This window comes from Micropterus salmoides, unplaced genomic scaffold, assembly GCF_014851395.1.
Source record: "Micropterus salmoides isolate LMB-PRFRI ecotype aquatic unplaced genomic scaffold, ASM1485139v1 Ms_hic_scaffold_18, whole genome shotgun sequence".
NCBI lineage: Eukaryota > Metazoa > Chordata > Actinopteri > Centrarchiformes > Centrarchidae > Micropterus > Micropterus salmoides.
In genome coordinates, this window is record NW_024040928.1 from 17,518,181 (window position 1) to 17,543,676 (window position 25,496).

Here is a 25,496-nt window from a genome sequence, read left to right on the forward strand (position 1 = left end):
CTAGTCTGTCAAACAGATACCTTGTTGTCGTAGAAGTTGTCTATGAGGGTGGTGAAACGCCTGGCCTGGTCCTTTAGGGTCAGTGTCAGCATGGGGACACGGCGAATGAATACTGTATCGAAGAGCCGAGCCATTTCCAGGTAGTCACTGGCACCCAGAGCCTGGAAAACAACTGAACAGGTTACAACCCGGAACAGTCAGACTTGCACGGAGCAGAGAGTAAACATTTTCAGTGTTGCACATGCGCACAGCTGCTTTGTAAATACACACAGACACACGCACTGTGAATGTTGCCTGTATGTTTGGGTCAGGCTGATGTCATTTTAGCCCCAGTCCTTGGCTCTTTTCCATTCAGGATGATTGCTCTCTAAATTAATGTGGACATACCAACGTATGTCAGATAGAACAAGAAGCCTTGAAGCTCAGATGCCTGCAAAAAGCTCACCGTGCGCGCACACACACACACACACACACACACACACACACACACACACACACACACACACCCTTTATTTGAGGCAAAACAAGTTCAACTATTCACAAAATTGTCAATAGACTTGCTTTTTGACATTGGGCAGAAAATAGGACTGAGATGGAGGGAAGGTGAATCAGTTTGAGAGCAAAGGCTTGGGACAATATGTACACAGAGGAGGGCAATAAAGAGACAAGAGAAGTGCTTTGAATTTGAGCAGTTTTGATTAGTGAGTGGATTTTGTGTGTGAAAGTGTACTGTGTGTGCAAGTCAAACAGAGATTGGGAGCGTTGCAGTGCTCAGGTGGTCTAAAGTACATACTGTGTAACTGGAATATCTGTGGTTTGAGTCTGGCCAGAAGTCACCCCCCCGCTGTCTTTTTCTTTTTTGTAGAGATCATTTGTAGAGAAAACTGTCTTAAGACGAAACAAGATAAAACACTCACTCTGCCACACAGCTCATCAAAAGTACAGTCGGCGATGGAGCCACAGGTCTTTTCCAGAGTCACGTCTCTGCCCAGCACTGTGAGCAACCGAGGGCCTGTAACTATGGAAACACACACACACACACACAATATATATATATAACTAACTATTATATATCGTTTTTACCATTACTTTTACAGTTAAACCATTATATTCAAAACAAATCTGTGAAGGAATGAAAGTTAAAGTTCTCAGACTGCAGAAGTCAAATTCTTACAAAGTAGAGAGCAGGAAGTTAAAAATATAAAAATGCCTATAGTGACATACATCATCAACAGTTTCAAAATTTAGATTTTTATTCTTTGTCTACAAATGCTAATAAAATACAGTGTTTTTAGATTTATATTTATATAAGAAAACAGTCCATTTCTAAACTACAAGTAAACCTGCAACCATTTTTAAAATCAAACATTAACTTTTCTTAGCTTTGAAGCTAAATGATGTGTGACCTAGAATAATGCACAATCAAGCCTGTCAGATTTTTGCAGAAAACCAATTTATTTTTCTCTATTTCTTAAGGGTAGGGAAAGGGTAGGGAAGTCTGACGATATTTGATATTTTGTTGTTTCTTTCTGTAAATTGACCAGTGGAAAAATCCCCACAAAAGCTGGGGATAACTTCCTTACCGCTCTTTTGTCTTAAGGCCAGCTCCTCAAACAGTGCATCCAAGAAGGCCTCCGCACAAGGGTCCCCTGTGCTAACAAGACACACACACACACACACACACACACACGGGCATCAAAACAGAAAAAATAGGATATGAAATTAATAATGGTGAAGTGGCCACATCAAACGGTGGCAGCAAGGAGTGCACGGGATGGGGGGGGGGGGGGGGGGGGGGGGGGGGGGTTGCTTAGCTTTTCACTCCATCAGTGAAGAACAGGATGTTAGGCTCTAAACACAAGCATTAGCCTGTGAATGCATGTCAAAATGGGATAGTAAAGTGTGTGTGTGTGTGTCTGTATGCGTGCTTGTGTTTTAACTCCAGGTAAAAGGGTGTGATGCGCTCTATTTACATACAGTGAAAAGACGAAAGCACTTGAAAGCTCCAGTACAGCGATGAGTAGCAGTGTCATTCATACCTTGTTTGTCTGTGTGTGTGTGTGTTCCTCACAGCGTACATGTAATGAGGAAAATAGAAAACTAGCTTTTAAAGCTCTACCATTTTCTCATATTCTATTGATTCCTCTTTCACTCTTTTCATGGATCTCTCAAGGTAATGAAGGTCTTTATGAGACTCCAAGTCTGCTTCTTTCCATTTATCCATCTATTTGCCTTCTCTTGCTGTACTTAAAAAAAAAAAAAAAAAAAAAACGAACTCAATAATGTGCGCAAACATTTCCTTTGTGTGTGTATGTGAATGCTTGTGTGTATGTTGTGGATGCAGGTTAATGTGGACTTTTTACCAGACCTCTGCATAACCTCTGAGCTGAGTGTATGTGTCTTACAGGTAGTAGAGTTTCCCCGCTGCAGCCTTGTCCAGCCTCCTGTAGTCAGTCCCAGAGTCTAAGCAGATGGTGTGGCAGTACTCCTGCACAGGTACAAAACACACAGAGGGACAAATGAAAAGTCTGTCAAAGTGACAATATTATTATTTTTAATATGTATTGTAATATGGTAGAAAATCTAAATTTCAATTTAGATTGAAATTTTGATTTTTGATATACATATTTTGTCTCATTTTTTAATAGGTTGCTGTTTCTAAAATATATTGTTTCTGCTACAGCGTATTCATCCTCTGTGACAAGATTGTTTTTATACCACTTATTTTCCTACACCCAATACTTTTAAACAAATCCCATGAAAAGACCAAAAGCAACATTGCAGCAGTCCATCTCTCAATACTTCTCAACTTCCCTACCTTTTCTGTGCCCTATACCCATTGGTTCTTACTAAAGATGTGCACCTTGACAAACAGGTCATGTATTCATAGACTTATCAAAAAAAGGATGAATTTTTTCCTAAACAGCTGGGCACTATAGTTTTTACTAAACATTACTCAAACATGTGTAAATAGTGCCTCTGTGAGGGACTTTGTGAGGGTCTTCAGCGGCAGATTGATTTCACAAGTGAGTATTTACAGCAGCAGGATGGAGTATGTGGATTGACTCAGATAAACAACAGGTTGAGTGTTCATGGTAATGAAGGAACATCTCACCCAATGCAACAGTGTGCCTCATTGATGTGTTTTTAAAATTTTAATAGTAATTTGTCTTAATTTTCCCCAAATTGGGTGTTATACACAGACTTATTGGTGTATCAGTCATAGTCACTCACTACATAGGTTTTGACCTTTATATACAGTCTATGGTTTTGACCTAAAAGATAATAAGGTTGTTTCAGAGATTTTTCAGTGGATTATGGTTTGCCGTTTTGCTGTTGCCATTTCATTTCAGCCACCAACTTTAGCTTTAAGGTTTGATTCTACTAAAGCATTTTTTTATTTTTAGTACAATTTCTTATATTAATATACATCTAAAATATTGTAGTCTCACTCTAGAAATACTGTTTCTAAATGGATGAGTGCACAATAAGAAAAACATAGAATATCACCAGAAATATCCTAAATTAGATTCTTGTGTTGTCAAAAAAATCTAAATGTACTTTTTAGCCACATCGGAGTGTCATATCAATGTTGGTTGTGTCACATGGAAGTTACCAGGGAAGTATTGAAAATATGGAAAGGAAATAATCAAAATGTGCACAAAATAAACTGAATAAACCTTAGTAATCTCATTAGATGTTATCTTTCTGGAGTAGATTCATGTTGTGGAAATCTTTGAGATAACTGAGATGGTGCTGAGAAGTCTATGTTTGTTGTTGTTGTGAATTAAATTCTTGTGTTTCTACTGCTCATCTGCCATGTGAAAAGAGGGCAATAAGAGCTTTATGTCACTGCTTCAATCTTAGTATAAATAATTAAATGGACAAAGAGCAAATAAGGATTGAGTTAAAGCGCAACACAGAAGGCAGGAGACATCTTGCTCTCCTATGGGATTTTGTGTCACTTCTTCATGCTTTATTGGGCTGATCTATTGTTCCTGCAGCGATTCAAGTGTGTTACAGCAGGGGTGAACATGTGATGCGGAGTTCAAACTTTTACAGATAGTGTAAAACGTCAACAGGATTCATGTCAGGGAGTACAGCACAAACTATAATCATCATCTCCACCATTCTATCAAAGAAAAGAAAGGAATTGCATATCATCCCATCCAAGCCATCACCGACTGACTGAGTATTCGACGACAGCTCCAGTAAATTATGAAATCAGTGAATTCCTGCCACTGGCCTCCTTAAGCTGCAGGATAATTAGTAATCATCACAAAGCAAGGGGACGGAAATACTCTATTCTTCTCCGCTGTCAACTTTTTATCTCCATGTCCGCTCACACAAACGGGGTTCCTACTCTGAGCCAATTGGCTGAATCAGGCTTAATAACAACCTGACAAACTCGCCCTCCCCCACGCACAAAAGGGAGGTGTCATTTCATCAACCTATGGTGACCCCACCAACGGGTAAATAGTCCCTCCAAAATGGAAGAAAAAAAAAGAAAAAAAAACAACTTGTCACTATCGCCGCCACATCATTAGAATCTCAGTTTGTCTTTTTCTCCTGCCATCTTCTACTCCCTCCCTTTATGAACTGTCGCTACCTACGGCAACGGCAGCAGATGCGTTTCTTGACGGAGAAGCGAGGTACAAATAAGAGAGGGGAAAGAAGGAGGAATGGAAACACAATCAGTGATGATGATGATTCCATTGGTTATTTATAATCAGATGAGGCTGAGGCCTTGCGGGTCATTACTTGATTATCCATCTTGAGAGGATTGTCAAGTTCTCACTCCTCCAAGATTTCATCCGCCTACACATTGTGGTCTTGCCCCCCCCCTCCACCATCAGGATACTCTCACAGACTCCTATCCTAGTTAGTCTACTTTGCAACATACAGTCTCATCACCAACTGTGCCTTTAGCTTATTCTGTATCTTGCCATTCCACTGCACTGTTTTTTCCCCCAAGTGTACTGTTAGATCAATTGCCTGATCGCTCTATTAGTTGGCCAACAATTTTGATGATCAATAGAGTTTTGAGCAAAAATGACATTTGCTGGGTCCAGCTTTTCAAATGTGAGAATATGCTGAGTTTTCCTGTTTTATATCCTTGTAAATTGATCAAATCTTTTGCAGTAATTTTTTTTGTATTTTCATACATTTTCTGGGCTAATCAAGTGATCAATTAATCATTACATTAAGGAACAGATGAATAAATAATGAAGATAATATTAAGTTAAAGACCTAGACCCAGCCTGGTGTAAAAGTCACTCTATTAGTTCTCAGTGCCATGCTGTTTATTCTATAATGCCTAAAGTCTACACTTGCACGTATGCTTAATGGACAAAATATCAGGGATCCTTTTCATGAAGTAGACTGATGTTAAATCATAGATGTATTTGTAAACCTTGAGGTCACTCTGCCCAAATAACTAATACCAAAACACTGGGATTTTAGTAAGGCAAAATTACTTTGCACAAGGTATTTCTTTTTATATGTCAATGTTCAAATACGCACCAATGTCACTTTTTTTCCTCTCTATTTCAATCGCGGCTCAAAAACAGCAGTCAGAGAGACTGTTTAACTTTGTGAAGTCATTTGACCAGTCGATTATGAAAATTGTTGTAATTAATGTTCTGTCATTTATGAAGTAAAAGTGCCAAAAAAGTGTCCCGGCCTCACGGAAATGTCACTGATTTCCGGTTCTCAAATGAGAGAATTTGCTGCTTTTCTCTGTTTTATATGATTGTAAATTGAACATATTTGGGTTTTGATCTGATGAAGATGTCACTTTGGGTTCTGGAAAATAGTGAGCAACATTTACCATTATTTTCTGAAATTTTAAAACACAACACTCACAGTAATTAGAAAAATAACTGACAGATTAATTTGATATGGAAAATAATTATTATTTCATTATGGTCATGAGTAATGCCACAGTTTTATCTTCTTGTAAAAACAAGCCCCATATGCAGCGGACTCACAGAAAAGCAGCATGGAAGCAGCTCCACTGCAAATTAAGAGTTTTACTACTTGCAGGGACGCATTCACGAGCTGACAGAAATAAGAGGGGAGGGGAGAGACAGAAGAGAGAGATGACAGACATGAGAATCAGAGTTTCTTTAGAAGAAAGTCATCCAAACACATGTAGCTCCAATCATGTCATTGTCCAAGCTGTCCACTGCTCTCTCTGGACAGCCGTTTAGCATAAAAACAGAGTGGCTTTTTTTTTTTGGTGGCTGCCTCTGCTCCCGCTCCCTCTACGCCATATCTTTCTCTATCCTTTACTCCTCAAAAAGTTGCTTTTGAGTTTTTCAAAGAGCGCGGTGCCATTGAGCTGTAACAAAAGGCAAGGATAGCTGACTATTGGGCCCTGATGAGGTCCACTCCCTCATTACCCAGCAGCAGAAAACATTTGATGCTTTTTTTGTTTGGCCCGGAGAATTGACCAGGCCTCAAAGAAATGCGGGGGTGGGAAGGCTGAAAAAGAGACGAAGGGGGGAGAGAGGGGGAGAGAGGGAGGGGAGGGGAGGAGGGGAAAGGTTGTCGTTCATTCAACCGTGTGTGTCTTACAGCCTTGTGTGGAGGGAAAGAAGAAAAGAGGGAGGGAGGGATAGAGGGGTCGAGAGAGAGAGATGGGGGAGAAAAGAGAGAGAGCTTAAAACACTGCCTTTATGCTGGCAAGTTCTGGACGACTCTTCTGACATCAAAGTGTTTTCACTAACTGGGGAGCTTCAGTGTGTGTGTGTGTGTGTGTGTGTGTGTGTGTGTGTGTGTGTGTGTGTGTGTGTGTGTGTGTGTGTGTGTGTGTGTGTGTGTGTGAGAGAGAGAGTGTGAGTAGGGGGGTGTATCTGGTGATTTTATTCATTCTTGGGCAGTCGGGGGGGTACATGACAATGTGAACACCCTAATTACACCTAATGATCTATTCCCTTAAAGTGTGACCACCTTGGGCCAGCGATGGTTTGTTCTGAGAGGTCGTTCTCACAACCTCCCCCTGCCTCGGCTGCTCCTCTTGGGGAAACATCTTTTGAGTTGGAGGCCCCACCTTTCGTGATCCAGGACCCCACTGGACCCCCCACCCTCAACCCCTCTCGAGCTCTGTTGAGGCCTAAAACCGAACCGCTCCAAAACTCGGTGGTACATCTGTGGTTCCTGCACCTGGCCAACAGAGGCTACCCATGTTGGTAGCAACACAGAGATATGAATTGGACTCCATGCAGCTGAGCATATCACTTCAGCAGACAAAGCTCTGTACTGGCTTCACAATTATAAGAGAATAGATTTTAATATGGCTAATACTTAATAAATCATAAAATGATTTAGGACCAAATACCTTTCTGATCTTATGGTATAATATCAACTCAAACTCAAAGTTCTCAAATGATTTTGCATCACACTCCTATAACACTGTTGGACTCACGATGGACAGTAAAAAAAAAAAAAAGAAAAGAAAAAAGGACAGAACTGGATGCAGCAGAAACAGAGATATCTTCCACACATTCTTCTTGTCAAAACTGGGTGCCTACATTACCCACAATGCAATCTCGACCTGCGACATTTGGGTCGGAGATTCTGGTGTGTTAGGCTAGTAGCGGATATTGTAGCCTCGAGCTGTAGCCTCAAGCACAGATGAGGAACAGACTACAGAGATCTGTTAAGCTCCCTTTTTTCTAACTCCACATGCCGAGACTATTTTCATTTTCCAACATGTAGTCTTCAGCCCCTACCAGCGCTGACTTTGGTGACATCACTTGAGGCAATTTATCAGCTCCCTCAGCAGCCAACACAGGCTTTATACAAAAAATGTGATTTTTTGTGGTATTACAGGTATTACTTGGCATCCGACCCAAAACAATTTGGGACGAGTTTCAAGATTTACACTATAAATCTGGTTTCTAATGCCATTTTCTTTACAATTTCTTTGTTTTTGTTTTATTCTGTCATTGTATCCATTGTATCTAATGTAATTTATTTTGGCCCTGATGTGTTATGTATTGCCTTCTGTGAACACTGACAGCATCAACAATGTATTACTGAGGTATAAAAACATGTCTGTGTTCAAGTAAACAAGTTAGTAACCGCTCATATCTTCATAAAAGGACTGTCTGAGAATATATTTCAATGTGCAACATCGCAAAACCAGTTGTCTTTCAAGCATTGGGATGTTACAACTGTGAAAACAAGGCAGAACATCAAGAGCCGAGTGGGTTGATAAAGAGCATAACAGAGGCGGCGAGCACAACAAGTAGAGAAAATGAGGCATTAAATATAAATGTTAGTGAAGTTAGAAGTGAGAGCGACATTTCAGAATTAAGTGTTGTCTCAGATTGCAGGTGGCCTGCTTTACAAATGAATACATACAGTACAGTATAATGCACCTGCGCAAATGTATGCTTGATCAAACAGATCTAACACGTGCACACACTTATGTTAAAACACTAGATATCATCAGTTAGCAGCAGGAAATAACAAGCCAAGGTGACTGGATCAATTAGAAATTACAGAGCCAGAATTCATTCCTCATGTTCAAAAGGAGCAAAATCGATTTTTTTTTTCCAACCTTTATTAACTCTATTAATTGTTCAGTTTTGTAGAAGTGAGACACTGACATGAAAGAAGTGAGGTATGCCCTCGAGGCATACAGTGAGTAGCACTGCCCTGCCAATAAATGCTCTGGAAGACAATGATAGTCATCAGACATCAACATCCAATTGATTTGAACTGGCAGGCTGCCGGCTCTTCACAGGCAGTCCTTCTCACCAAGGCCTTCACTGGAGGACCACATCCCTCTCATTCCTCAATTTGTCTTTCTCTAGCATCCTGTTTTTATTTATATATTTATTTTTCTCTCATCACCAACTGCACAGCACATTTTTAACAATGACACAGAAAAAAAAGAGAAGGAGAGCGGATCAAAAGAAGGGTTAAAAACAGCAGGAAATCCAGAGATACTCAAAGTTGCCTCAGGGTTGTTGTCATGTTTCCCCCCCTCAGCAGCATTGTGCGCAACTGCAATCGAACAAGCGCAGGGAAAATAAAGTCACTATTCTGCTACCAAAACACAGAGACCTGACCTTGGGTGAGTAAAGCCAGCAAGCAGAACAGGATAGTAATAGAATAAAGAGCGGGTATGGAGGAGTTGAGACAGGATGGGCCATGAAAAGTGGAGTGGAGAGGGAGGACAGTTTGTGAGAGAGAAAGAGTGTCTTAGTTACAATACTGGCAGTGTCCATTAAAAAAAAGCCCTTAAACCCTGTATTTTACAGAACTCTGAGCTTTGCCATGGCTACAAAGAAAAAGAAGCCTAAACAACTGAATAGATTCCCTGATGGAGTCCACAGAGACGCTAAAAAGGACAAGAAATTACAAATGACTGTGTAAAAAAAAAAACTAAACTAAAAAGTGAAAAGCAGTCAGGGACTTTTAGTTGTAGTGTATGCTTTCCATATCTGGCAAGTGTATTTACTTAAAAGTTTGTACTTGATATAATGATTTCTTAATTTTAAGATTAGGAAACTGGATGATTTAGAAGTGGTGCTCAGGAAAAACGGGGTCCCAACTAATCAGAAGTCAATAGTTAAATAAAGATGTCAACCCAGGCGGACAGAGGCAGTGGATTAACCTCTACCACTCCAGCTCAGGTGATAGGGAGGAGAGGTCAGAGGCTATTTTTACTTGTTAACATTCACTCTCTCGCTGGCTATAGAAACACACTCAGGCATGAACATACAGAGTGAGCTGCATCAGGGTCCCTGCAAGCATTAATTCAATCTATTAAGGGTCAGCTAGTTAGCAGTGTGACCCCGCTAAAACACGCTTTAACTTTACAGAACAGGCCGGTATAGAGAACGCCTTGCACCCCCAAAAACCCCCGACCCTGAAAACCAGATGGTCTCACAAAGGGGAACATGGAACCCTGAAAGAGAGGAGGTAGTGTGGGGCAGAGAAGGACAACAGGCATTCAGGACCTTGATGAGGGTGGATTAGAGAGGGCAAGGGTGCTGCTGGGAGAGTGGGTGGGGAGAAGGGTGACTCCAAAGCTTCCCTGGTTGTAGTGCGTTTACATTTGCATGTGTGTGTTTGATGATACAGTAGAGCTCTGATGACCCTGAAACTGTCTGTGTCCTGGGTGCTGCAGATCAACCATGTGGCTCTGTGTTGGCATTTCCCACTATGTGTTTATTATTTCGGTACAGGTAAATGTAATGGGATCATAATAATATTACAACAACATACTAATTATCATATCTAGAGCCTGAACAACAATGTTGTTTTAAGGCCAAATAGGCTAATAATGCTGAAAAAAACCAAAAACAAGTCATGGCACACTGACATGACTTTACTGCAATTTATTGTGAACAACGCATTTCGCCTATGGCTTCTTCAGGTTCACTCACTGAAATTGCAGGAGCACTCACAGGTGTGCTAAATAGGTAGTGTCTAGGTAAGCCTAATGTTAAGCTAACTGACAAGGAACTATTAAGTCCCTTAGGACAGATATCCTATAGGTCCTACCTCTGTCCCTCTACCACTGAATGGGAAGGACGGGCCTCTTTTTCTTGAAACTCTAAACACAACTCCATAATATCTCATCCTATTTTCAGGTCAAAATGAAGCTCTCCACTCAAAACCATTCAATCTTGCTGAAAAACCACACTTTGCCCTCAGATATGACACACAAGCCCTCAAAGAAACAGAAACACACACATCAATACTACAAAAACTGGTTATAATTGTAATTGCATTTTTCACATGCTGAACACAACAAAAGGAATAACAAATGTAAACATCTGCATATAGTGCACTGTACAGTTCAACACACCAAACAACAAATTATTCTGCCCAGTATCCTGTGTTTGGTCTGGGACAGATCCTGATCCTGATCCTGATCCTGATCCTGATCCTCCTCCTCCTCCTCCTCCTCCTCGATTCATTGTTCCAAACCTGAATGAACTGACTCTGGCTCTTTTATCTTTCTATTGAAGCTTCTGATTGGTGTGTTTTCAATTATGAGATAATTGAGCTCAACCTGTGCTGATTGACTGAACATTATTGAATGTCAGTGCTTTCTCAATGACCACATGGTGTAAGCAATGAGAAATGAAGGGAATTGTGTGTAGGGTTTAGGGAAATGGCTGTGCTTTTTACATTTACTCATTTCGCAGACGCTTTTATTCAAAGCGACTTACATTTGAGGAACACCATACAATCATTAACAGAGCGTAAAATACAGCATGATATCTACAACTGACAATACATATTAATAAAAGCAGCAATAAATACTAGTAAGTGCTTATGCCACATATCGCATCAATGGGATAAATACCTAGGGAAAGAATTTAGAGTTAACAAAAAGTGCAATCAATACAAGATAATTGTAAGGGGATAGAAGAAGAAGAGCACAGGAATTGCATGTTAGATGTAGGAGTTAGAGGTGTTCCAAGAGGAAGTGTTCTCAGAAGAGATGAGTTTTCAAGAGCTGCTTGATGTTAGAGAGGGACGCCCCTGCTCTGATGGCGTGTGGTAGCTCGTTCAACCATCGTGGTGTCACAGATGCGAACAGCCGGGACTGGGAATGCATTGTGTGAAGGGATGGCAAAGCCAGGTGGCGTTCGTTGGAGGAGCGTAGTGGCCGAGAAGGAATGTAAACTTGTATTATGGAGCTTAGGTAGATGGGTGCAGACCCAGTAGTCACTCTGTATGCAAGCATTAGTGACTTGAATCTGATTCTGGAGGCCATGGGTAGCCAGTGGAGGTCACACGGTAATGGAGTGACATGAGTCCTTTTGGGCTGATCAAAAACCAGACGCGCTGCTGCGTTCTGAACCATTTGTAGGGGTTTCCCCACACAAGCTACAAGACCCGCTAGAAGGGCATTGCAATAGTCGAGGCGAGAGGTAACCATGGCCTGTACCAGAAGCTGGGTGACATACTGAGTAAGGTAGGGCCTGATGTTGTATAGAGCAAAGCGGCACGACCAAGAGACAGCAGCAACATGGTGTGAAAAGGACAGCTGGTCATCAATCATGACACCCAAGTTTATCACCACCCTGGTTGGAGTGATGGTTGAGGAGCCAATTTGTAGATTGATGTTATGGTGGATAGATTGCTTGGCTGGGATGACCAAGAGTTCAGTCTTAGAGAGGTTTAGTTGAAGGTGGCAAGCCTTCATCCATGCAGATATGTCTGATAGACAGTCTGTGATCTGTGCCGAGACGGTGGGGTCGTCTGGCGTATCGTCTGTGTAGCAGTGGTAAGCGAAGCCATGCGAGCAAATGATCGGCCCCAGTGAGGTGGTGTTAATTGAGAAGAGAAGGGGCCCTAGCACTGAGCCTTGGGGTACCCCTGTGGAGAGGCAGTGGGAGGAGGATAATTGTCCTTGCCACAAAACATTGTAGGAACACCCCGAGAGGTAGGATTCTAACCACAGAAGTGCTTTACCCGAGATGCCCATTGCTGAGAGTGCGGATAGTAGGATCATGTGATTGTGTCAAAGGCAGCTGATAGGTCAAGCAGGATAAGAACCGAGGATTGAGCTGCAGCTTTAGCTGACCTTAGGGCTTCTGTTACAGACAAAAGAGCCATTTAAGTAGAGTGGCCACTCTTAAAACCAGACTGATATGGATCTAGGAGGTCATTCCGTGAGAGGAATTCTGAGACCAGTCTGAAGACTGCCCATTCAATAGTTTTGGATAAAAATGGTAGAAGAGAAACTGGCCGATAGTTCTCAACTTGAGTTGGGTCGAGTGAGGGCTTTTTAAGCAAGAGTGTAACCCGAGCCCTTTTGAAAGTGGTCGGGAAGGTTCCTGAAGCCAGAGAAGTATTTATCACATGAGTGATTTCCGGGCCACAGTAGGAGATATGGCTTTATTCGATTCGTAGGAATCGGGACCAGTGGGCATGTAGTGGGACGGCTATGGATCAGGTGTAGTGCCATTGTCCATTGTAGTAGGACTGCTACATGTTAGCCTTGGTGTTGAGCCTTTTGCACCATTTCCCGAGGGAGATGGAGAGAGACATGTATAAGGACTGCTACATGATTTTGGTTTTCCTGTGCTGTGCTCACACAGTGGTAGCTGACCAGGGCGGGAATAGAATGGTTGTTTTTGAGAGATTTAGAGAATTGGCTAGTTATAGCCCCACTTTGCCTGTGAAGAAGGCAGCAAAGGTATCAGCAGACAAGTTTTTGGGTGGAGAAGGATTTAGTAGCGTTCTAAAAGTGGAAAATAATTTCCTTGAGTCAGTGTCACTGCTTATTCTGTCATTATAGAACACAGTTTTGGCAACACTGATGCTTGTTGAGAAGGAGGATAGGAGCAGTTGGTAGCCCTTAAGGTCGGCAGGGTCTTTGGTTTTTCGCCATTTTCTTTCAGCGACTCTGAGATCAGTACGGAGCCCACTGATGGTATCAGTTAGCCATGGGTGGGACTGGTTCGGGCGGGCAGGCTTGGTGGATAGAGGACACAGGCTATCCAGGCACAAGCTCCATTTTTCAAAAATAGAGTTATTTTAGTTCAATAGCCTGGTTATAGTGTTTAAGCAAGGGAGAAAAACTAATAGTTCCTTGTCAGTGAGCTTCATATTAGTCTTCTTAGTGATTTCTGTGAAATGCCATTCTTGTAACTCATGTATGTTTTTCCGCATATATAACACAATAAAACGATAAAAAAATGTAATTGTAAATGCATTGTTATGCGCAAAATTGAATAATGAATTTTAAAGTAGTGTATTGCGCACTTTTAATTTAAATGTACTGCTATATACACACAAAAGTGCAATAACATGATTTAAACAACACTTGCAGTGTTCACTTTACACAGCAGCAGTAAAATATTTCTTGTAAATCTCAATTTAAACATTAATGTAATCAAATCAAATATAAAACCAAAATTATTTTCCACTGCCAGGGCATTACCTTTTATCTAGGTTGTTAAAGAGCCACGATCATAAAATCATAACAGGCTAACATTATGTAAATCTGTTTTCAGGTATCAGCAGAAACATCTTTGTTTTTATCAGGGAGCAGCATAAACAGTCTATGTTCAGTAGCAAGTGTCCCTCTTAGAGTGAGGTGACGTGGTCAAGCACAAGGCGTAGGACAAACAGGCATGTTCCGGTGAAACTGTCTCGCCTCATGCACACGTCCGCCGCCTAAGTTGAATTGTCTTGAACTTTTTGTACGTGACGCTGTACAAATCATTGGAAGAGAGACTGATCCTCGCTGTTTGTGAGTTTTACTAATCAGCACGCCGTCTGTAGCTATCCACTTCGCTATGGCATTTTATCGCTTGTCTTGCTTTTGTTTATCTACTTCTCCCACATGCTGCATCCAACATAGTCTGCCGAGGCATTCCCTCTATACTGCTCGTTTGGGTGATTTGCTGGCTGATCAACATCCCACCCCTCCTGTGACCCATGGTTTGACTGTATGTGTATTCAGAACCAGTGAGAAACGGACTTTCAAAATAAAATGATTGTCGGCATTAATTAATGCGTTAATGCGATAACAACGCATCAACTTGCCCAGCCCTATAAAAAAGCAATAAAAAATGTAGATTGGGATTACTGGTCATTTGACCTAGACACCTTAGCATACCTGTAAGTAAAGTCATCTCAGTCTGCGGTGGCTTATTTTTGCTAAATCCTGCAATCTACCAGCACTGGTGTTGCCGTGCATGGGGAATTTCTTGTTTTATAGGCCAATAGTGATATCAGCTCATATCATACAGTATATTACCTCATATTTTACCTTAGATTTAGTTGGGAAAGGGTTATGAGAAAGTGAAAATGTACCGGAAACTGAGTTATTTTTCATAACTGAAACCAATAATCCTAACATAGTGTTTTTAACAGATGTACACTTTGTGATGCTCTGCTCTTCAGGGGAGCTATAAAGTTACTTATGTGATGCTAAGCCAATTTATGTGCTGATTCTTGTAAACAACTGAATCTGTGAGTCTGTGCATATATCTATCTAGATATATATTTAACAAATATTTATTCAGCACATTTTGGCAATGGTGCTAAATGAGAAAACATTTGGGAATCACTCGGAAGTAGGAAGCCAAGAAAATGTTATATGGCTCCGTTAACTAAACAATGCCATATCAATATTTACTTCTTCATAATCAACTGATACATGCAAGTCACACAATTTATAGTCACAGAAAGTGTTGTATATCCCATTTGGGTTATTGTACTTCATATCCACCTACTCATGACTGTGTGTGTGTGTTTACATGTTTGAGATGTGGAAAGAAGTGTAAAATTAAAACCTGTCTCTGTGTTTGTTGTTTGCCCGTCATTTTGTCTTACAAATGGTCAAGAAAATGCAGTTCATTTGTGGCAGTTGGATATTGCTTACCTTTACTATTTAGACTAAATACCAATAAAAGATGCAAGAATGCCGGCCTTCTCTGTTGCAAAATGCATGACAAACAAATTATTATGCAATTATTTATTATCATGATCACTCCAAACACATCAATGATCATCTGAGATGCAGGCAGGATAATGGCGCTACCTGCTTAAATTGCAAAGTAGATTTTTCGCTGGAAATGCTAACCACCACATCGCTCCTCTGCCCCCACCCCCCACTTTTGAAATGCAAGCAGTCTGGGTCAGTCCCCCAGCTCATTCTCCCATCTCTCATTCACATTACCTGTACTCACTCCTGCTCTTTTCCATCTCTCCCTACCTTTCCCTCGCTCTCTCTGCAAGTCTTTCACCGTGCCCTGGTATGATCAAAGACAGCTTTGTGACACTGTGTGTGGCATCCAGGAAGCAGGATACATCAAACCACTAAAGAGCAACTTGCAAAAAGACAGACACAGAGGGACCGAGGCGCACATGCAAGGGCGTGTATGTGTGTTTATGTGTGTGTGATAAACAAATGAATAAATTAACAATACAAGAGAGAGGGGTGACTTTGTCTCTACCTTCAGCACGTCGATGAAAGGTAGGAAGGTGTCCCTCTGAAGTCCGTTTTTGTACAGATCTGAAAGAGGAGGGGAGGGCCTGTATTAGAGCTGCTGTTTAGCCTCCTAATAATGTCATTCCCCAGCCGCAGATTGGCAGATAAAGTGGCTATTGATGAACTGAAGGATGGGTGGGGAGGCATGACAAAAGGACTGGGACCAGGAGAGAAAAATGGATTTCTCTACCGGCAGCGGCAGCAACATAAAATTCATTACATTCCCAAACAATGGTGGTGAGAAAAAGGACTGTCGCCTTTTCAGTGTGGACAATGTCCACAGCAGCTCGCTGAATAGAGGTTTCAATTAGCTCGGCTGGAACAAATTACATCTGAAGTAGCATCCGTGATAGACAGATAAAACAGATAGGGATTCACACACAAACATGGACAAAGGCACACACGCATCAAGGCTTAAGCCCCCTCCAGCTGCAAATGCAAACAAGTGGTCGTTGTTGATGTTTGGGCTTAAGCTTACTACAGTAGGACCCAATACCCGCTTGATAACTCCTATACTGTAATGGACTATTGCCAAGGTTAAAGCAAAGGAATAGGGTTTTCATGAGATCGATACCTCTCTAATATCTGTGCTGTAAATATGAAGCTGGAAACAGGAGCCAATTAGCTTAGCACAAACACTGGAAAAAGGTGAAAATCACTAGGCTGGCCGACAAAGCCTACCAGCACCTTTAAAATTCACTAATTAACATGTTAAACCTTGTGTGTTTAATTTAAATAAATCCAGTTATTTCTTGACTGGAAGCAGTGAATTCCTGAAAAAAGTCAGCCAAATAACCTCATGTAAAACTGCACTGTCAATTTTTTTTTTTACCTTTGAAGAGCCAGGGTAGCACTTTCACTGTTACCAGTCATTGTGCTAAGCTAAGCTTACCAGCTGATATTGATAGTTTCATATTTATGTATAAATCTGCTCACCTAACTGTCAGCAGGAAAACAAACAATTTCCTATGATGTTGAGCTGTTGATTGCTATAGGTAGATGTAATTGATGCCACTGTGAAGGAAACATATTACTGAATTATGGTAATCAAAATAAGCTCACAAAGACTTAAAATTTAGTAATGTAAACTGCATGTGAGATCCAGTGTATTGAGGGTTTACCACCACAAAAAGACACCATTTATACCGCTAACACTCCTCAATCTCATTAAACTCCATCAGTGTTTAAGAACAACAAAATGCTACTTTAGCCGTTCTAGAAAAGACCTATCGCTAAACTCCCCCTCCAAACACATCTAGGGCTTTTTGATACTGGCATCTCCACATCAATAAAGACAGAAAATGTACGCCTTTCATGTCCAGTTGTCTCTTATGGCTTTCAGTGTTCCATTAACCATGTAATTAATACCAAGTAGGCTCTCTATCAAGTTTTCCTGGTTTAGTGCTTTGTTCTTAATAGCTAGTAAATATCAGAGACGGGCATCTTTGTCTAAGAGAGCCATCTTGCTGCCATCCACTTCGTATCCACTCGAGACTTTCGAGACATCAACATCTTCCCAAAGAAAAAAAAGACCTCAGATAACACATCATGCATTTATCTCCGCCTTGATCAACGCCTTGCTCATTCTTTCTCCGCTGGCACTAAATGCAACATCAAAGCCTGTTTAAAAGGTTGTATCATGTCAGTGAGAGCTGTATCAAATGTTCCTCGCCTTTTCCTCTGGTTAATTGCTGCAAAGGTGTGGTAAAGCTGAATTGGTTGTTGATTGAGCCAAGCACTTTCAGATAAAAGTATTAAGCGAATAATGTAGATGTATGTAAAGTGACATTTGCTGGTTCAAAGGGAGGAGAAGAAGCAAACATTATTACGTGTCATTTTAGCTACAGGCAGATGGTGAACCGTTTACTGACTGGTTAAATGGATGTTCAGGTCTAAGGCATTTTTTGAAAATATTGTACTGTTAGCAAGAAGTGGTAAAAGCTGACTCACTGTGACCGTGCACTCACAGCGAGGTGCAGACCATTGTTAGCTTCAGTAAACAGTCATCAACTTCAACATACCGTGCCCTATTCCTCAAACAACTCCCCAAATTACTATGATTTATAAGTCACGTAATTAACTGATGTACTGGAAATCAAGAAACTGGAAACAACTTCAGATACCACCCTGATTAAGGGTAGCTATTCAAAAATATTTGGAGAGAAGAAAAGTGATGTGTTTAATTTTGAGGAGCAGTTAATAGTAAAGTTGTTGGTAGCATTATGTGCTTTCAACAACTCATCAATCACTGCCTTTTAGCAGCACCAGGAAAATGTGATGGAGCTAAATTAAGATCATCCTGATGGCAAAAAAAAGGAATCAGTAAAGTTCTCTTGTGCAAGGCCCTTGATTTTTTCACATTCAGTATAACTGAATGTAGCCGTGGGTACATTAGATATCTTCCAGGTGTGAATAGGTCTAACTTCAGAGCATGCACACTAAGCAAAGGGGATGTTTCCAGCTGTTCCAATAACCTTTCCCCCTTCCATATTCTCTTTCTTTCAACTTCTTATAAAGTTGGAGTAAAGTGACTTATTTGGCAGTGTTTTAATTTAATCCCTAAGGAGCATGATGTGGTTCAAAAATACCCTATTTGTTTGTAAAGTCCACAGTAAGAAATGTTAATACATTCCTGCAATATTAGTAGAATTTATTATTTGTCTTTGCTACTATTAATGTTGTGGTAGTTATAATGTTTCTGTTACTATAATTCCCTTTAACTCTTTACACTCACTTGTTATGTATGATTTCTTTGCCATTTGAGTAAAAAAGTCTGTTGAGCAAGAGACTATACTATGAACCTGCAGTGTGACTTCACTTTTAATACTAAACCTTTAAAATTTAATGAGTTAATGGTTTCTGAGCATTCATTTACCTCAGACTTATTGCTTTACATCCACTTTGTAGGTCGTGGGAAATTCTGAGAACAGAAAAGAGTGCTAGAGTGTTAGTCCGGAGGCTATAAACTTGTACTAAATCATTCTACCTATTCACTCAACTGTGTGTTTAGTAACAGCAATATAATTAATACAAAGAGCACTGGTCTTCATACCATCAGGTGGTCTGTTGGAGGTGGCCACCACCACTACTCCGGCCTTGAACAGCGTCTCAAACAGCTGCTTCAGGATCATGGCATCAGCAATGTCGGTGACCTGACAGAACAGAACCAGAGAAGAAGAAGGAGACATTCATGTACTGTATAATTCAGCTTTCCTTGCCACACTCTGTGTGTGTGCGCGCGTGTCTGAGGTCAAACCATGCCGTCAACACTCCATGTTGATTAGTGTCATTCAGGTGTGCTCATTGAATCCTTTGTGTCTGGTCATGGCCATACACACTCCATCCACGCGCACATACACATAAACACACCTACACCACTTGAACTGACTGCAAATGGTCACGAAGCAGCTTTCTGCTGGGGACAAGTAGCTGAGGCAAGGCAGCGGCCCGAGCTAATCAACTGAGCAGACGTGAGAATGACTGAACGCAGGCGTGAAAACAAGAGGAAGAAAAGAATAATGAAAATGGAGCAATGTGAATCCAGGCTGGGCTCACGATGGCAGACAAAGCTTCTACCCAAGATGGCCAAATAAAGGCATATAAAAAGGTGCGCGCGTGTGTTGTATGAACTAGACACAAGGCAATTCAAGGTTATAATACATAAATCCAATTAAACTGCTTGCTGCCTTTTTCATCTACATCATTTCCATGTCCACAATAAACAAAGGTCGATGACAACACTGAAGCAAGGACGTTTATGAGTCGCTGGCCGTTAAATAAAGAGCTTTGACCTTTCTATTAGTAATCCAGTGCTCTCACTTTTGTTCTTATTCTCTCATCTCTCTCCCTGTTTCACCTCTGTTGTTCATCCACAAAGTGAGAAATCATGTTGCCCTGTGATGCACTGTAGCCAAAGCAGCATGTATATTACACGAGCGATTAAACATGATGACTAATATGAGCATATTGTAAAAAAAAAACCCAAAACTGATTTATTTCAAGCGTCTGTTGTTGCTCAAAGTCGCCAGTCTCGTGCCAACTGTCATTGACAAGTTTTCTGCCCATATAACCTACAAATCAACAAAAATATAGTGATACTGCTGTAAATAAAGAATCCATTTTTGGCGAGAAACATATTACTTCTCAGTACACATCCACATTTTAGGTAAACTGAGAGTTACATTTCAAGTTACTTTACTATAATCTTAAAGAGAGGGCATGTCACATTTTGGAATGAAACCTTTTTAAGAACTAGGATGTCTTGAATAAAAGGAAGACTTCTGTCCCGCCTTCTCCTCTTACTCCCCTCTTACCTACTTTCCTGTATATAACAGGCACTTCTAATGGCCATACCCACAGCATATGCCTTCTTTCATACTCTGGAGGGTCTTCTGCTTTTTGCATATTAGCCCCACTGCCCTTGCCAATGCTTGATTAACATTTGTGTTAAAGCCTTGATTTCACTAAGGAGAGGTGGCTAGGGGCATCAAATTAGTGTGTGTGTGTGAGTGATTGTGTGCGTGTAATGAGAATCAACAGAAAGCCAAGGCTCTGTGTCTCTCTGAAGGGGCCCCCATTTCCTCCGACCGCAGGATTTTATTTTCATTTCAAAAGAATCATTTAAAAATGACCTTTTATACAACCTGGATTTGTTTATTCATGTGCCCTCAACATGGGCATAGTATGAGGGGCAATATTGATTGCTGAATGAGTAGAGGGAGAGGGAAAGAGAATGGGTACCCACAGAATGAGAAAGGTGGAGGGGACTGATGTAGCACTTGTGGAACACAAAAATAATGGTGCAATCTCCGTCAGCCAATGCTGATATTTAAATGAGCATCCAATTACTCAAGCGGCTGTCAGTTTACAGCGAGGCACACGGGTGCCAAATTAAACCTCTTTTGATGTTACACCTCTTTATGTACACAACCTATGAGCAATTTCAGAGGCTGCACGGTGACTGAGGCCCTGAGACAATGGCGCGCACGCGTTTTCTTCTCACTCTTCTTCTTCCTTTCTCACTCTCTTCCCATCTTTCCATCTCAGACCTCTCAATGGCGAGTATTCATTAGGGGCTGTGGGTGGGGGCCATAAAAGGAGGGAGGGGGGCTACAAATTACTGATAATGGCACGACGCTAATGAAGAGAATGGAGAAATGTCATTAGCATTTAAGAGGATAAGATCCATCTGACCCGCCGCCGCCAGTCGCTTTCTAGCTCCACTCACTTAAGGAAGCAGCAGAGTGCGACTGATACCCAGAGCCTCATTTGCATGGCTGAGTGGAGGAGGATGCTGATTGGTATAGACCCCCCCAATCCCCAACTCTCCCAAACCTCGCAACCTCTTGTTTATGCATCACAAACAACACGCACATGTCTGCTTGTTTCCCCTCCATTCAACGGTAGCAACAGTCGACAAGTGAAAACAGCAAAGCTGGAAACAGCAAACAAAACAAATCAATGAGAATGCACAAACAGCGCCGCAGTTTAAAATGTGAAAGACGGCCGGATGAAAGGAGCAGCTCTTGATCCTCGCAGATGCATAGAGAGTGATTAGAGGGAGCAAGCGCACCTTCTGTGACCTTTGACCTGCTGGCATTAACTGTAATGATATCAGTAAGAGGAACAACATTGTGCTGCTAACAGATGTTTGGCTGGCTAATGATAAAGACAAAAGCACACGTCTTTCTCTACTGCAGTGAATGACTAACTACCTTACAGACAAAGATTCAGTAGTGGCTCTCTCCTTTGAGGATAGGGTAAAATAATGAGAAGTTCTGCAGCACTAATGGCTGAAGGTAAATGGACTGTACTTGTATAGCGCCTTTCTAGTCTTCCGACCTCTCAAAGCTAACACTACATGTCATATTCACCCATTCAGACACACATTCATATACTGATAACAGACCCTACCATGCAAAGTGCTCATCGCAAAGAAACTAATCATTCACACACTCACAATCAGAAATTTGGGGTTCCACATGCAGACAGGAGCCGGGGGTTGAAACACCAACCTTCCTATTAGTAGGCAACCCGCTCTACCTCTGGAGCCACAGCCGCCTCTAAGGTGCCTTTTAGTTGAAAATCCAGTGTGCATAAACTAAGGATGACTTGGTTGTAGTAGTTTAGTTGCACAAACAAGCAACAGGAGCAACATGACTCAACTGAATGCTGCAGTGTCAATGTAATGATAATGTAATGCTATACCATGATACATGTGATATAAGATCACACAATTTTACTACTACTGCACTAGTAAATTTACTACACACTGAAGGAGAGAGAATGTTTCAATGCCACTGGAAGTCATTTTACAATTATGTTGTATTCAAAAAGGCCACTAGGTGTCCCCAGTCCTGTTTTTGTGGGGCCATCAAGATCAGAGGCTTCCAGTGGCTGTGACTGAACACTAACAGTGATCACAGATTGAAAACTCAACACTGAACTCAGAATATACAAAGTGCTACACAGATAAAATATATGTAGCATGTGTCAGAATAATATACAAACAATTACTTCAGCATGTATATATACAACACAACCACCTCTTGTCAAACGTCTGCTATCAGACGATTGACTGTAGGCCAGACTGACTATTTTATCTGGAACAGTATTTGACATATTAAATATGAACATTGTACAGCACCTTGGTTGTTTGGGATTTTCTTTCATTTTGTGAACTTGTTTAAACCTTTAAAATGCCTTAAACAGAACAAATATTATTTTTACTATATACACAAATATACCCAATAAGATGCTTTACTTTAAACCGTTGGCACATTTTAAGGACTTTGTTGGTATTTATTTAATCCTCCCAGCCAACAGGTATTCTTAACAATAACATACATAAGCATCAGCATGCCATCATTTTATAGAGTTGTATTAGCAGTATTTTTTTTTTACCAGTATCACCTATTGTTAAGTACTAGAACCACTGTTTTAAGTAAATGCACTTGATATATGGAGTATCAAAACACACAACAGTGTTGAGATTTCTCACTGTCTAGTTTGCTACTTGTTTTAAGAACAGAAACACACACGCAGCCTGTAACACACTCACCTGAAACTCGTCAAAACACAGGAGGCACGTTTCATCGCTGAGCTCCATGGCAACCGGTGATATGGGGTCATAGGTGAACATTTTCCCTAGCCTTCGCTTTGGCAGGCTTTGTTTCCTCCGATGGATCCCTTTAAGCAGTACACAAACGTCAGGCACGTCTTTAAGCACACCTGCATCGGCAACCCAAACTCAACGACAATACTGAATGAATAAAGCGGTAATTTCACCTGTGCGCATAATGGTAGACAATTAGCAGGAGGGCTTCAGGACAAACAGAGTGCTAAATATAGGATCTCCAGCGCATGAGTCAGAAAACTTCAACAGTTAATGCCGTGGAGTGGGAGGATAATACTAACTTTTGTGTATGTCCACCATGAAGCCATTAAAGTGGACTCTCTTTTTACGAGTGTTTTCCACACGGGAGTAAAACATATCCATGAGCATGGTCTTCCCTGTGCCTGACAGGTAGAGAGAATAAAGAAAAAGCAATTATTCTCACTTCTGTCCAGATCTCATACATCTTTAGTGCCATATTAAATGCCTTAGTGATATTTATTTCTATGATATAAAGACATTTTCTATATGTGATCTTACCAACATCTCCATAGATATAGAAGCCTTTGGGTGGTAGTGGTGGAGTTGGAGCAGTGTCCTCCTTTGGGGATAAAGGAGTACAAATGAGGAAATGACTGCGGTGTGTTTGTTTTATCTTCAATCTTTTAACATCTGCTTGTCATCATAAATAATAATGTACAATCGTTAACCATAAATCAATTGGGTTGTTCAAAATTAATGTACAGATGAATTCCTTATTAAAAGAACAAAACTATATCTGGTGACCTAAATAAACTTCATTATATTCATTACCATATAAGACTGAATCATCGTTTAATAAACAATGTATGGTGAGGCATTAAGCCACCACTACAGTGTGAGGTTTCACATTCTCCAGACTAGCCCACTGCAGGGGAGGAAGACAAAGGGGATCTAATCAACAAGACAAGCCAGGGTTCCCACGAAAGAAAAGCATCATCAGAGGAACAATGGGGGGATTTGTCAGACAAAACGGAGAGGACTGGATGAGGCTCCATACGAGATGGAGTGGACTTGTCTGCACAGCCTGTTTAGCGCTGCTAATTGTGATACGGTACTGTTGCATTGAGGTGCTGCTGGAAGTCATTGTGCTGCCTGCCTCCTATCATCAAAAGGTCTTTGCTTCAAAAAAACGTCTTCTGTGTGACCAAGCTGAGAATATAGAGTAAAGCCAAATATCTCTAAAGAGGGCCCAAGCCATGTAAACGCATATATCACCAGTTTAATCGTGACATGTAATGATAACTTGGCACATATTTGTCTATAGAGCAACAACGATACATGTTTTTATATAAGGTTTAACAACTGGAGGATTGTCCATCTCTGTAACTGGGCAACAGGAAATAGATTCGGAACGTACTCAGCACTAAATAGAAAGGTTTGTCCTCTTTAAATTTAATTTAGCAACTATTTCATGGAGACGGTACTCAGTGTCCACTGCACTTGGTGTCCACTGCACAAGGAGCACTTGACTCTGGTAAACACAGACAATGGCCAATTGAAAACTAAATGAAAAAACAAACTTGTTGCCCATCCTCTCTCTCTGCCCTCTTCACGCTCCTCCCCTCTACCCCCTTCATCCCTCCATCCCCGCTTGTCCTGTGCTGGAGTGAAAGACTGGAAGAGCAACAAGCCTTTCCTGTCTGCTCTGGCATAACAGTGTGTGACTTCTCCCTGACTTCCCAAGCTGCCCTCTGGCATGTTGGGGTATTGTCAGTGGTGGCTGAAAGCCATTCTGCTACGGCAGAGTGGAGAAGGACAAGGCTGTCCCTCAGACACTATGTCTATCTGAGCTCTGTGGCCTTGTCTCACCTCCCAGTGGAGGATATAGACTGGCATATGAGTGGAAAGTTCATACGCAGGACATGTCCACTTTGGCTTTGAAAGGAGTTAAGGAAAACTGCTTTTGAACATGTTTATCAGCAGCCAGAGATGTCATGTTTCTCACTAACAAGGTTAATGGAGTAATTGTGGGAGTCAGGTACAACTGTCCTGCTGGAGAGCTACAACGTACAGGATGCAGGTCTGACTTGAAGAGGGTGGCTCTCTCCAAACAATGGCCCATTGTTAGCCGACCATCCGCAAAACCACGCCACATTTGGTCAATATTAAGTCAAGTGTACTCTCCCCACAGACTTGGTCAGTTAGTGAGGACAATGGCGGCACTTCACAGAGAGAACAGACACCGAAAGGACAGTGGTATGACCTGATTTAAACCAAAATAATTGCATAAGTACACCAGTCGGTGTGTATGTGTGTGTGAGGGACAGAGCAAGAAATAAGGTGCAAAAGAAGAGGGGGCGGTGGTGTTGATAGCTTAACACCAAAGTATTTGTCAGAGTCCCGAATCAAAAGCAAAAA

The 25,496-nt window shown here is 41.3% G+C and overlaps 1 protein-coding gene across 1 annotated transcript in view; it reads right to left on the reverse strand.

The window, feature by feature from the left end:
- afg1lb (AFG1 like ATPase b) overlaps nt 1-25,496 on the reverse strand; it is a 35,559-nt gene that overhangs the window by 2,654 nt on the left and 7,409 nt on the right. The window contains exons 3-11 of the mRNA XM_038727153.1: nt 23,637-23,697; nt 23,399-23,500; nt 23,043-23,170; nt 19,035-19,134; nt 15,948-16,006; nt 2,406-2,488; nt 1,584-1,654; nt 918-1,018; nt 21-161 (exon numbers count right to left, since the gene is read on the reverse strand). Coding sequence (XP_038583081.1) covers nt 21-161; nt 918-1,018; nt 1,584-1,654; nt 2,406-2,488; nt 15,948-16,006; nt 19,035-19,134; nt 23,043-23,170; nt 23,399-23,500; nt 23,637-23,697 — 846 coding nt within the window. The remainder of the gene's footprint in view (nt 1-20; nt 162-917; nt 1,019-1,583; nt 1,655-2,405; nt 2,489-15,947; nt 16,007-19,034; nt 19,135-23,042; nt 23,171-23,398; nt 23,501-23,636; nt 23,698-25,496) is intronic.